A 15,119-nucleotide genomic window follows, 5' to 3' on the forward strand; every position below is an offset into this window, starting at 1 on the left:
TTATTAGCTAATCAGTCATAGCAATTTTTTTTTTTTTTTTTGAGACGGAGTCTTACTCTGTTGCCCGGGCTAGAGTGCCATGGCGTCAGCCTTGCTCACAGCAACCTCAGACTCCTGGGCTCAGGCAGTCCTCCTGCCTCAGCCTCCCGAGTAGCTGGCACTACAGGCATGTGCCACCATGCCCGGCTAATTTTTTTTCTCTATATATTTTTAGCTGTCCGTATAATTTCTTTCTATGTTTAGTAGAGACAGGGTCTTGCTCTTGCTCAGGCTGGTCTCGAACTCCTGAGCTCAAACGATCCGTCCACCTCGGCCTCCCAGAGTGCTAGGATTACAGGCATGAGCCACCGTGCCCGGCCAGTCATAGCAATTTTCTTAATCTGTTTTCTTGCTTAACTAAAAATTGAATGATTCAGTGTATCTATCGTATCTGTTAGAAGATCTGACATGGAAGTTATTCCCTCTGTCCTCCCTCCTCCATCGTAAAACCCATCTCATTTGGTTTGTGCTCTAATCTATAAAGGGTATAAATTCGTGACTCTTCTCAGATATGATTTTCCTATCTATAAAGCCACATATAAATATTTATGTGTATGTATGTATATATAAAATAACTGTATATAAATATAGACTCTGACTTCTGTACATGTAAGAAACACATGCCTAGAATAGTCAGGTTTCTGTTTTTAGTTTAATGACATGAAATAAGTTTTAAGTTTCTTCGTATATGTTCTCATATATAAGTATAGTACTATAAATTGCAAAGCTGGTGGGAACCACATTTAAAATTTTTTTTCCTCTTTTCCAAACACTTCCTCAAAAATTGGTTTAAGGAAAATCTCTCTGCCACTACTAATTAATTATAATGTTTGCATGGTCCAAATATTTCTAAAATAGTAAATTCTCTAAAAAGTAAAATTATTTTCAAATTAGTTTTAAAATACATGATAGAAAATTTAGTAGTAACATAGCTATTGCATTGAGAAAATTCTGCTGATGAGGTTTCCTTAGAGTGTAGTATTTTACCTCTTTTGATTATTTTTTGCAATAATATTATATGATTAAAAGGAAATTTTAGGGAAACATACATTATTTGATCCAAATGTAATCATTGTTGAATAAGAAAACATATTCTTTCTCTTCAGTTTTATTTGGTAGTTGATTTATTTTCATTTGAATTACTTTCCTAGTATTTATTCATTTATTTCTTCTAGAAAGAATTTATGGTGGGATTTTTTTAATAAGGTGCCTGTTGGGTTGCATACACTATAAAAACTGAGCCTGTATCTAAGCTAGGTAAAAAAATATTAAATTTCTAATAGTTTCCTTGATCATATCATATTTTAGAGAATGAGTATCATAGAAGGTGTTAACGAACTTACATATATCTTAGGTATTTTAAAGGTTGTATTGAGTCAGTTTTATAGTGAGATATTTAAAATAATATTTGATATATTCTTCTTTTATGATACCCATATAATTAAAATTACCTCTTCCATTATAATTACTGTCATGTGCTAAAAACTAAAACTTGACTAAAAGGTAGTTTAATTTTAGTTGTAACTATATTGAGATGTTAATATTTATTATTCTTACCCCTTAAAGTAAAACACTGACCCATATTTTTGGAAGCTGTCTTGGTGCTCTGTGAATAATAAAACAAGACTTCTTTCTAGCTTCATGTATATTGAAATTAATACTAATCTTAATTTTTCCCTTTGAAAGACAAAGGAATAAATCTAACATCTAATACACACACTATGTAAGTTTAGATAACCTGCAATAGCTATAAGCTAAACATTGAAATGGTTCTATTCATTCTACAACTGTTCCTTTTTCCTGCTTTGTAAAGTAATTTTTTTGGTTTAAGTCTTTTTTCTAGACATTCCTATCCTTGACTTTTCTTTCCAGATTTTGTTTCCTAGCCTGTTTGCCATGTTTCCCTTCTTACGTGTCAGGAAATTATTCTACCCTTCTCCATTTTGGTAAGATGAAAATTTATAAAAGAAATTAAAATAATATTTTCAATATAAATAGGTGGTGCACATTGATTTTTCTTTGTAATTTTACTGAAAGTGTACATGTTTGTGTGTCTATTTATTCTAACCCTTTTGGTTTTCCATTTTAAAGTGAAATTCATTTTAGAAAAATTTTTATGATTAGTTTAAAATATTTGTTTTTTAAAAAAATTGGCAACCATAAAAATCAGTTTATTTTCTCCTTAAATTGGATACTGCGTTTTGGTTTTTAAAAATTGCGTGTCTTCCTAACAACATGTGGAAATGTTAAGTGGCTGGCAGAGCGACAAACGTGATTGCAAGAGTTAAATGAGTGTCGTGCCTTGTATGCCATGCGTACAGTATTAATCCATTGTTATCACTCTTAGGTAAATTTAAAAGCACTTAGATATGTCTTGAGTCCAAAATGTGCACTGTTCCATTTCACCAACCTAATGGTCTAAATGGAGAACCTGAGAGAGTTTTAGAATAGTAAAGTTACTTGTCTTGGTGTTGTAGCCCAAAACTGGACATACAGAAGATATTTCATATGAGCATGGTATATAGTTTTGTAAATTTATGTTTTATTTATCCTTTTGATTTCATTTCTCTTCATCTTTTTTTAATGTTTTCCTGTTTGTTTTTCTTTCTGCAAGTTGCTTAAATATGCATTTGAAAATAATTTTTACAAGCCAAAATGATTTGATTGTACTTCTCAAGGTTTATTTTGTGCATTGCCAATGAATACTTATCAGTGTAAAAATCAATTTTTAACCCTTCAAACTATGACATGTTTTAAACATCTTTTTAAAATACTGATTTTTTTGTGATATTTACAAATAAAATGACATTTAAATATATATTTAAATTCAGCCTCTTTCAGATTATATGATGCATTTTCCATTAAAGTTGCTCATTTCTTATTATAGTTTGTTATATTTTATAATTGTAGACATTTATCCAAAGACTCAAAAATTAAACCAGGCATATTAGTATCTTTTGATGAGTTAACTTAGTGGCTTGCTCAAGATAGAACACAAATTTTGTTAGATGGGAAAAAAGTTAATAGTAGTCAACAAATACTTCTAGTTGTTATAAAATGTATATTGCCAAACAGTGATGCCTCTTTCTTTGCCTTACCTTTGTGTCCTCCATCTCTTAAAAAAATCCTCTAAATTACTTTGTATATGAAAGTTGATAAGTAAACTTTGAGGGTGGTAATGTTGAATATCTTTAGAACTCTTTTAAGAAATAACAATAACTGAGTTGGAACATCTAAATGTCTGACAGAAATATTAGAAACATCTAGGCAAATGGTAATATGAAGAATGAATCCAGACCTGGAAGATTAGACCAGAGATATCTGCTGACTTGTAGAACGTTTTGGCTGTGGTTAATATCCTGAGTTTGGAATGTGGGCTGAAGGAAGGTTATACTGACAATGGAACTATCTGGAATTTACCCTTAGGTTTTTTGTATCACATATCTGGGCTTCAGAGTTAAAGAAATTAGCAGGATTTTCTAGATCATCTAGAATAAAAGTATACCATTGTTTCAGAGATGTGAATTACCTGGAGTTGTTCTTAAACCCAAGTTACTACATCAAAGGTCAACCAGCTTTTGATGGTGGAGAAGCAAGTTGGCGACCTATGTATCATTTTTCCTTGGCATCTGATTTGCTTTAGATTTAGGACTATCTTAAGATTCCTAAACATGGTAGTGTCTAAGCAGAGGTATAGTGAACTATAAAAAGTTTTATTCTTAGCTATAACATACTATACACATACATATATACATATATAAAGGTACATTAAATCATGCATTTGCTTTACATTGAGAAATGCAAATATATAGCAGCAGGGTGCCAGATATAGTTGAATCGTTAACATTTGAATATTAGTCCACTACTTGAAGCTTAAAACAAATTTTACATGTAAATTTTCTGATGTTGTAATTTATTATGAATTTAAGTAGAACTTTTTTTTTATAAGCAAGAATTTAAGATGACAGCTTATGCTACTACAATTTATAATATAGATTTATCTTTAAATAAGAAATTCCTTGTTGACATCTGAGTCTCTATTGGAAATGTAACACTTAAATTAATAAAGTCATACACTACAAAATATATCAGGTAAAGAAAATTTTTTTTTTTTTTGAAGGGCAAATGTTGTTTTCCAAATGCATATGAAAAGCACAGGTCAGCTTGTGAGTCCTTCAAACTAGTGTTATTCTTTTTAATTTATAGTTTGTCCAAAAATTGAAGCATTATTTTTTACCTTTTAAAAGGGTACAGTTATGGAGGTAATGTTTATTTTTATTCTCTAGATGTTGTAAATTTTGATGACATAGCTTCCTCAGAAAACTTACTACATCTCACTGCAAATAGACCCAAGATGCCTGGAAGAAGATTGCCTGGCCGCTTCAATGGTGGACATTCTGTGAGTTACAATTACTGTTGTAAAACAGTGGATTTAGCAAATAGAGAATCCATCTGAAGATAAAAATGAGAGAGGATTTATAAATCAAGGAGATAGTTGTTATACTCAAATGACAAATACTGTTATTTAAGGAGATACAGGGAGAGAGATGTGTTCATTGCAACAGGGCCTGGAACAGAAGGTTACAGAATCAGAAATAAGGAGTTGTTAGAGAACAGAACACAGGGTCAAAGTGGGACAGGGAACCTGTTTAATCTGTCCTTTCAACAATGATTAGAATTGAGCAAGAGATACTCATTTTAGGAAAGATTGAGAAACTTGTTTTCCCCTGAAATATTCAGTCTTTTTGTAGTACTTGTCTTAGTATTTAAATGTATAACTTCTTTTTATGCTTTTCCTACATTGTCTGGAATATTGGTGGTGCTTTAATGTTAATATAATAGCTCTTAAGCACTGAAGTGCTTTTAAATTTACCTAAGTACAGAAAATTTTTGTTGCTAAGAGGCAAGTTGTTTTTGCCCTGAAGATATGCAAATGTGTTATTCAGCTTGAAATTATATCGTGTTAGAATAATGGAATGTCAGGAACAGTAGCAGCTGAAAAAAAAGCCATAAAAATTATTTGCTCTATTATCCACATGCTTACTGTCTTTTCCTTCTTTGTTCTGTCTCTTGATTTTTAAAAAATCATTTAGCCAACTCAAAGCCCAGAAAAAACCTTGAAGCTACCAAAAGAAGAAGATAGTGCCAACCTAAAGCCATCTGAATTTAAAAAGGATACAAGCTACTCTCCAAAGGTGAGGTCCATTGTGGTCTAAGATTTGTATAATTTTTAGGATTCTTTATGAACATCAAAATTATGGAATTTAAAATGCTCCTTAAGAATTATCTTGGCCGGGTATGGTGGCTCACGCCTGTAATTCTAGCACTCTGGGAGGCCGAGGCAGGAGGATCGCTTGAGGTCAGGAGTTGGAGACCAGCCTGAGCAAGAGCGAGACCCCATCTGTACTAAAAATAGAAAGAAATTAGCTGGACAACTAAAAATATATAGAAAAAATTAGCCGGGCATGATGGCGCATGCCTGTAGTCCCAGCTACTCAGGAGGCTGAGGCAGAAGGATTGCCTGAGCCCAGGAGTTTGAGGTTGCTGTGAGCTAGGTTGACACCACGGCACTCTAGCCTGGGCAACAGAATGAGACTCTGTCTCAAAAAACAAAAAACAACAACAACAAAAAGAATTATTTCTTCTGTCAAGCAATAAGATAATTTCTGCTGAAAAATTGAGTTGTTAAACTTTAGTCACACTATTCTCTGCAGATCTTTTTTAGAAGAGCTTAAATTATTTAAATGAATAATATAAATATTACATATTTTGTATGTAAAACATACTAGATCTATACATCTGTTTCATTTTCCCATAAACATATACTCTTAAGGTGAGAAACCATCACTTGTATACTGCTTACCTGGCTTGGTGTTTAGCACCATAATTACCATTCAGTATATACTGGAATGAATGGCAGAATATTGTACATGAATCCATCTATTACATGGTGTTAAGTGTCTTTTCTAAACTTTGGCCATTTCTGCTTAATCTAGTTTTATCACAACTGACACACGTGTTTAAAATGGTCATGTTTCCTTCTAAATTATTCCTCCATTTCATTTCAGTGCATTTTTGGTTACTTTTTCAATTTATTAAATATACTTAATCTGATTCTCTCAGCTGTCATCAGTCTGTTGAAATTTACTAAAATGACTTGCTGTCAGTTTAGTGAAATACTAAAAGAGTGCCAGGCTCATGTGAATTTCTTTTCCTTGAACTTAATAAATTCCTCATAATTACTTTTAAGTGAGACTCTTTGGATATTTTAAACAATAAATATTTAATATGAAAGATTGAAACATCTTAATGATGCTGGTATATTCTTGCTTCTAGATGCTGCACTGGGCAAACCATCCATAAAATATATCCAATGATGGATTTTTCTTCTTTTAATAAAGCCATTGTCATTTCCCACAAAAACTGCTAGTGATTGCAAATTTATTCTTTGGTTGTCTGGTGGTTTTGCCAGTTATGAACATCAAACTGCTTTTTGAATTTCCATATTTACCATTTATCTTGAAGTATTACTTTGTTTATCTTCTTGCTTTTAAAGTATAATCTTAAATATAAATACAACTAAAATCAGAAAAACATTTTTTATTGTTTTCAGCCATCTGTGTACCTTTCAACACCTTCAAGTGCTTCTAAAGCAAATACATCTACTTTCCTAACTCCATTAGAAATCAAAGCTAAAGTAGAAACAGATGATGGGAAAAAAAATTCCCTGGATGAACTTAGAGCCCAGATTATTGAATTGCTGTGTATCGTAGAAGCACTGAAAAAAGATCATGGGTAAGTAGCTCTTGTTTTCTTCTATGAATGCTACTTAACATATGTATTGATATAAAGAATTCTTTCAAACTCTATCAAGTAAAGATCTAATCTGCCAAATCTCTGCTACGAACAAGTATGTTTTCAAAGAAATTTTCATTAACATCCCCTTTCCTCCTTTTAGCAAAAAGCTTGAATTGGAAAAGTTGTTCTAGTAGCTCAGTTATGGAAAAGGTACATATGGGAATGATTTTAGGCTAGAAGTTTTCTGGTTAGACACAGGTTAATTAGTTTTGAAAATATGAGGATAGCCATATTGTATTTTGGATCTCCATATCTGTGTATGTATAGTTAGCTTACTTCTTAGAGGACTTTGATCACTGTTGTTGCTAGGGTTGAGTTAGACATGTATAAAATGAATGGATTGAGATAGGTGATCTCTACAGCCTTTCTCTTAACTCTGGAAGTTTTCGGTAGGGTGTAAAAACTAGGGACTTTTTAGAGCTAAAATAAATGTAAAAGATCAGCCACTACAGGTGATCCCTCTCTTTTTTTAAATGAAAAAATGAAAGGTCAGAGAGGTAAAGGTATTTACCTAAGATCACACAGTTCTTAAATGACAGATCTAGAACTCAAACTCATATCATCTGTTGGTTTAGAGATCTTTTCTATAACCATTAGTATTTGAATTTTAAAACTTGTTGACATTTTAAGCATGATTCTGCAAAAGTAGGTAAAACAGATCAAAGAGCAGCTAATGTAACTGAACTGAGGGTGAGGATGCTCACCCACTGTTTCCAACTTCCACTCTACAAGGATTTCTTGGAACGTGGCATAAAAATCATGGCCAGAGGCCATGTTGTCTCTGAGCCTGATTTTACCATTACTCCCTCAATTCTAAACTGGCCTAGGATTTTTATTTAAAACAATATTGAGGTTAGTATGAGGTATTTGGAGTTTGCAGAACACTGTTGCAGTATCTCTTAGTTGGAACCAGTATCTCTTAGTTGGAAACAAAAAGTGTCTCTTGAATGACTACTTAAATATATATATATATATATATATATATATGTTTATATGTTACATATAATGTATATCATTTGTTATTTGATACATGATAGGTATTGAATCCTTCAGTTTATCTGTTTTGAACATTTTTTCACAGATTCTTCAGTATACATATTATTAATATAGGCTGTAAGTTCATTCATTCAGTAAATATTTATTGAGCATCACCATGTACCAGCTAGAGAATGCTCCTGATTTGTTTATTTTATTGTTTTACATTTTTCATACCAAGTGTGCTATTTTACATATATACATTGCCTGTAGGTGCCTTTAAATTAGCTAAAGTGTGAATAAAATATTTCTGATTTATATATATTTTAAAACATATATCAGATATTTTAGAAGCCTCTCCGCAGGGTATTTTTAATATGAGTTCCTCTGGAAAAATGAACTTGGGTGACAATTTTTTTTTGATCTAAAAAAGAACATGAGGACAATGAACGAATATATACTGGTATGTTAATTATAGAAATACTATTCAGCATACAGTAGTGAAAATAATTGTGGCTACGTGCATGAACATGAATTTATCTAAAAACTAGGGGGAGGGAGCAGGTCAGAAGCATACATATAGTCTTATTCCATTTATATAAAGTTGAAAAGTGTACCAAACCAGAAAATATATTGTTTTAAGATATATTTGTATATGTGGTAAAATTAGAAAGAAGAGCAAATGAATAATAAATACCATGGAACTTTCCTGTGAAAGAGAGGAGGAAGATGAGGGTCGCTTGGGGTAACAGAAGTACTGGTAGTATTTTATTTCTTAAGCTGACTTGGAGTTCTTAGGCTTTTGCTTTACCATTGTATCTTTATAGCCTATAGCTTGTAAATACATAAATAGTCCATATGCATTCAATATTAAAACCTAAAATACATAGAACAGGTAATTAAAAAATTGAGGGAGATTGACATAGAAAGATTGACAGAAATACATTAGTAATTTATGCCTTCAGTAGAAAAGTTGCAGAATAAGATGTATAGTTTGATCATATTCTTGTAAAAAAACAGGATGTTATATAAAAATTGTACATTTGTAAACATATTTTTTAAAAGAACAATAAAAATGTAAGAGTGGCACTAAATGATCAGATCAAAAAGCAAATAGAATAATAATATAACACTATTACAGATATAGATAAACAGAATGGGACAAATATTCTAGAAATAAATCTAATTTAGATATAAATTTAATGGTATAATAAATACAAAATATTAGCTAAGAAGAGGAAGCATTATTTAAATTTGGGATACTTTATGGAAATATTCAGTTAACTAAGATGTATTTTTATATCACATTCTATAATAAACCCTAAGTAAATTTGAGTTAAATATTATTATTTTGAAATTTATAATCAGTAGGAAACAGTAAAGAATTTATTTCCAATATGGAGAAATGATTTTCTTGTTAAAGCCAGAGAAGAAATTAGTTTTGAAATATTAACTGTATAAATAATTTTAAAATTTCTTCTTTATATATTCTTTCTTTTATGAGATTTTTTTTTACTTTCTCAAGCTGTTATTTCTACAGTATTCTCGAACAAAATTTTTCTACTATATATTAAAAGACTGAAAATGTCCATACATTTTGATATATAAATATGATATGCTAACATATTCATGGTGTTAAGTAAAATCCCTGTTCCCTGGAAAAATCCCTATACTGTCCCCAGAAAAACTAATAAAGCAAATAAAAACCCTGGATATTTGAATACCAAACAGCAGTTATCATAAATATGAAAATTTTAGCAGCAAGGAAAATTTTAAAATAATTAATGAAGAGACACAATATAAAATACATACTTTTACCTATAGAGGGACGAACAACTGTATAGAAAGAAGGGAACACAAGAAAATGAAAACATGAGGTAGAGGGATTATTGGCTGGAGTTTTTAATTTGTTTAGCTTTTGGATTTTAATTTAAGATTTAATTTTAAAAAATAGAAAAAAAATTTAAAGTACAGTTTATCTTATCAAATAAACTATAATTTTCCTTGTATTGTGACATGTGTTAATACTCATTTTACTCTGGATGTCCAGCTTGGAACATGTATGATAGCTGAGTGTATAAAATTGCCTTTAAAAGCCAGGTATTATTTCTTTATTTTTTCATGAGCTGTTCTCAGTTCACTTAATTTTTTTGTCTTAGATAGGCTTACCACGGTTTTACTTTGTTTTTTAACTGTTATATTGAACCATTCAAACTAGAGAATTTGATTTTTTTCTCAATCAGCATTGCTATTACTCTTAGAAAGTTTTCTCCATGTGGTAGGACGTTAGACAACGGAGATCTTGTTAACATTAGTCAAATAGATTGTTTAATTGAAAGAGTTAACAATAATAAATACTTTATTTTCAGGAAAGAACTGGAGAAACTGCGAAAAGATTTGGAAGAAGAGAAGGCAATGAGAAGTAATCTAGAGGTAATTCAGTTTTTCCATTGTTGAGATTTTAGTCAGAACTGGACATGTATTTTGCAACCTGACTGGGTGGTTGGTTCCAGTACAAATTATGCTGTCCTGCTTCAGTTGGATACTCCTTTCTGGTTGGTAGCCATTTAATTAATCTCTTGTTAACTCCCTGTCACATTCCATTCATTTATGAAGTAAATATTTTTTGAGCACTAACTTTCTTAGGCAGTATTTGAATCACAAGGGATACACTCATGGGTAAAACAAATATGATTCTTGCCTCCTAAGAGACTCTAGTTCTTCCTTGAGCTATATAAGGTTACTTCAGAAATTTTGCAGGTTCAGTTTCAGACCACTGCTTCAGTAAAGCAAAGATCACAATAAACAAGTCAAAAGAATTTGTTGGTTTCTCAGTGATATAAAAGTTATGTTTACACTATAAAGTAGTCTATTAAATGTGCCAGTAGCATTATGTCTTAATAAAAGACAATGTACATACCTTAACTTAATATTATTGCGAAAAAATGCTAACAATCATCTGAGCCTTTAGCAAGTCATAATCTTTTTGCTGGTGGAGGGTCCTGCCTTAGTGTTGATGGGTGCTGGCTGAACAGGGTGGTGGTTGCTGACGGATGGGGTGGCTATGGCAATTTCTTAAAATAAGAAAACAGTGAAGCTTGTCACATTGATTGACTAACAGATTTCTATGTAGCATGTGATGCTATTTGATAGCATTTTACCCACAGTGGAACTTCTTTCAAAATTGGAGTCAGTCCTCTCGAATCCTCCTATTGCTTTGTCAGCTAAGTTTATGGAATACTCAGAATCCTTTCTTGTCATTTCAAGTAACGTCCACAATATCTTTACCAGGATGTAGATTCTGTCCCAAAGAATCCACTTTCTTTGCTAATCCATAAGAAGCAACTTATCATCCGTTCAAGTTTGATCATGACATTGCAGCAATTCAGTCATATCTTCAGGCTCCACTTCTAATTTTAGTTTTCTTGCTATTTCCTCCACATCTGCAGTTACTTCCTCCACTGAAGTCTAGAACCCCTCAAAGTCATCCATGACGGTTGGAATCAACTTCTTCCAAACTCCTGTTAATGTTGCTATTTTGACCTCCTCTCACGAATCACGAATGTTCTTAATGGTATCTAGAATGATGCATCCTTTTCAGGAAGATTTCAATTTACTTTGCCCAGATCTGTCAGAGGAATCACTATCTCTGACAACTATAGCCTCACACAATGTAATTCTTAAATAGTAAGTTTCGAAAGTCAAAATAACTCCTTAATCTATGGGCTGCACAATGGATGTTGTGATAGCAGGCATGAAAATAACATCTGTTTGTACGTCTCCTCCATCAGAGCTGTTGGGTGACCAGATGCACTGTCAATTAATAGTAATATTTTGACAGGAATTTTTTTTTCTGAGCAGTAAATCTCAACAGTGAGCTTAATATATTCAGTACATGATGCTGTGTACAGATGTGCTGTTACCTAGGCTTTGTTATGTCATTTCTGGAGAACAAGCAGAGTAGATTTAGCATAATTCTTAGGGGCCCTAGGATTTACAGAATGGTAAATGGGCATTTTCTTGCACTTCACTAGCTGCATTAGCTTCTAACAAGAGAATTAGCCTGTCCTTTCCAAGCCAGGCATGGACTTCTCTCTAGTTACGAAAGTTCTAGATGGCATGTTCCTCCAGTAGAAAACTGTTTCGTCCACATTGAAAATATGTTGTTTTAGTGTAGCCATCTTCATCAATTATCTTAGCTACATCTTTTGTTTTTTGTTTTCTTTCTTTTCTTTTTTTTTTTTTTTTTTTTTTTGTTGAGACAGAGTCTCGCTCTTTTGTCCTGGCTAGAGTGCCGTGGCATCAGCCTAGCTCACAGCAACCTCAAACTCCTGGGCTCAGGCAATCCTTCTGCCTCAGCCCCCTGAGTCGCTGGGACTACAGACATGCACCAACCATGCCCGGCTATTAGCTACATCTTTTGGATAACTTGCTACAGCTTCTGCATCAGTGTTTGCTACTTCACCTTGTTCTTTTATATTATGAGGACGACGTCTTTCCTTAAACCTCATGAGCCAATCTCTGCTATCTTCAAACTTTTCTTCTTTTGCAGCTTCCTCACTTCTCTCAGCCATCATAGAATTGAAGGGAGTTACAGCCTTGCTCTAGATTAGGTTTTGGCTTAAGACAGTGTTGTGGCTGATTTGATCAGAATTCTATCCAGACCACTAAAACTTTCTCCATTTCAGCAATAAGGCTTTCTTAATCATTTTTGTGTTCACTGGTATAGCACTTTTAATTTGCTTCATGAACTTTTTTCTCTGCATTCACAGGTTGGCTGACTTTTTGGCACAAGAGGGAGGTCTAGCTTTTAGCCTATCTTGGCTTTCAACATTGCTGTCCTCACTAAGCTTAATCATTTCTAGCTTTTGATTTAAAGTGAGAGACTTGTGATTCTTCCTTTACTTGGACACTTAGCAGCCATTGCTAGGTTATTAGTTGACTTAATTTTAATATTATTGTGTCTCAGGGATTAGAGAGGCCCAAGGAGAGAGAGAGAGAGAGACCAAGGCCAGTCAGTGGAGCAGTGAGAACACATGCATTTATCGACTAAATTCACTGTATGGGTGCAGTTTGTTGCATCCCAGAACAATTTTGATAGTAACATCAGAGATCACTGATCACAGATTACTATAGCTGATATAAGAATAATAAAAATGTTTTGAATTACTAAAATGTGACACTGTGACATGAAGTAAGCATATGCTGTTAGAAAAATGGCATGGGTAGACTTGCTTGATGCAGGGTTGCCACAAACCTTTAAAAGGTACAAAATGCAATATTATCAAGCACATTAAAGTGAAGTGCAATAAAGCAAGGTATGCCCATAGTTCTCTTTTCTCTCTGCAGTTGAATTTTTTTTCCTTCTTTTTTTTTCCTTTTTCCTCAGGGACAGTGCTGATGGCAGGGATAGAAGGCTGTCGATCACTGACTTTCATTTCTTACTTAGAGTTTACTTTTGTCTTCATTCTCTGCTAATGACTGGCCATTTCACTTATTTCCTTCATTTTACTTAAATTTCGTTTTCTCTTCACTCATTTTTGTCTTCATTATATTCTTCTTTTTGCATATCTCAGAGAAAGTTGTGTCCTGCCTTTTTTCAGAGGCCCTTCCTATTGTCTATTTAGGTATTTTGTACTCCCCCTGCCCCGCCCCGACTTTTTACCTTGCTTCATTAGTTATTCTTTTTTTTTTTTTTGTTAGCATCACAGAACAAGAGAAAAGATAGGACTTGCAGTTAGAAAATTAGAGTTCCTAGTCTGTCTTGTAGTCATGACTTTTTAGTTCTAAACTATGTATCAGTAGGCTTAGCACTTTATGTTACCTCACTAGATACATAAAACAACATGTAAGGATTATTGTTTGTATCGTGTAATGTACGTTGTAAGTTACCAACTCCATTTTTACTCTTACTTCTGACATCCTCTTTATTGGCACCTTTGCTTCTTTGCATGGAAATTTTTCCCCTTATTGGGAAAGAAAAGCCCTCCTTTAAGTCCAACCGCCCTCTTGATGTAGTTGCTTTCTCTTTTCATTTGGGGTTCATTTGTTGCAATACAAAAATAACCTCCACCCCCTCAAAAAGAGTCTGTATTTTCAATCTCTGATTTTTTGCCTTCAGTTCAGTCCTTAATCCCTTGCATTTTAGCCAAAATCAGTGTCTCTTCTTCACTTTCTGTGGCATATCACATTTTTACTATTGCTACTTTGTCAGAGGTTTTTCTTGATTTAGGTGATAGATACTATATTCTCCTTCTCTAACTTCTCTGTCTCTTCTTTCTTGCAACCTAAATGTGAACGTTACCTTACTACTATCCTTGGCCCTTCTCTCTGTGCATTCACTTTTTATTAACAATTCATCTACACCCATTAATCTAATGATTAGCTCTAGGGCATCTCCCCTCTAAATCCAATTCTCCCTTTCCCAGCTTCTATCTCACGTTTCTTGCTATTAGACCCCATGGATGTTCTGTCATGAACTTAGACTTAGCATGTCCCCAGTTAAATTTGTTGTCTCCCTTTCCTATTTTTTTTTTTAATTTTCTGTATGTGTTGATGGTTTCTTTTGCACTTACAGTCACGCAGACATGGTACTTCTGTTCTCTTCTAATTATATTCACTTTTAGTCATATTAGCTTTACCTCCTACCCTTTATCTCTTTATTCCCACTATTTCTGTCTTGTTCTGATGCTCGTTGTCTTCTGTTTAGCTTGCTTGAATTTCTCTCATTGCTATCTCGGATTAATCTTACCTTACCCAGATACTTTGAAGAGCTTTCTATTACTTGCTGAATAAAGTTCAAATGTCTCAACTTGATATATGACATGTTTTTACACGCTGGTCCTAGGTTAGCTTTCTTTACTCACTTGCTGATCCCCCATTCTGCCTTATAGTTGATGCATCTGAATTTTTACTCTTATTGTGTTTTCTTGGATTGTCCTTTTCCCTCATCTTCTAATGCCCAAATTGTACAGATTCTCAGGGCCCCACTCAAATGATCACCTTCATTAAGTTGGTACTAGTCTACCTCTGATTAAAAGTAATGTAGTCTTTTTCCAAATTCACATGTTCTCTATTTTTGCAAGAGATGTATAAGTAATAATTTCTATCTTATTACTGTTATGTACTTATTTTGCTTCTCTTTTAGACTATAAGATTATTTGAGGTGGGATCCATATCTGTTTTATCTTGCCCATAATTCCTGGCACAGTGCTATGCACATATTAGAGATCTAATTAATTATTGCC

The 15,119-nt window shown here is 33.1% G+C and overlaps 1 protein-coding gene across 2 annotated transcripts in view; it reads left to right on the forward strand.

The window, feature by feature from the left end:
* Positions 1 to 15,119, forward strand: part of LOC123632925 (CD2 associated protein) — a 125,215-nt gene that overhangs the window by 105,200 nt on the left and 4,896 nt on the right. For both annotated transcript variants that reach the window (XM_045543705.1, XM_045543704.1), the window contains exons 14-17: positions 4,326 to 4,438; positions 5,133 to 5,234; positions 6,653 to 6,834; positions 10,242 to 10,305. In XM_045543705.1, coding sequence (XP_045399661.1) covers positions 4,326 to 4,438; positions 5,133 to 5,234; positions 6,653 to 6,834; positions 10,242 to 10,305 — 461 coding nt within the window. The remainder of the gene's footprint in view (positions 1 to 4,325; positions 4,439 to 5,132; positions 5,235 to 6,652; positions 6,835 to 10,241; positions 10,306 to 15,119) is intronic.

The sequence above is a fragment of the Lemur catta genome, chromosome 2 (genome assembly GCF_020740605.2).
Source record: "Lemur catta isolate mLemCat1 chromosome 2, mLemCat1.pri, whole genome shotgun sequence".
Lineage (NCBI taxonomy): Eukaryota > Metazoa > Chordata > Mammalia > Primates > Lemuridae > Lemur > Lemur catta.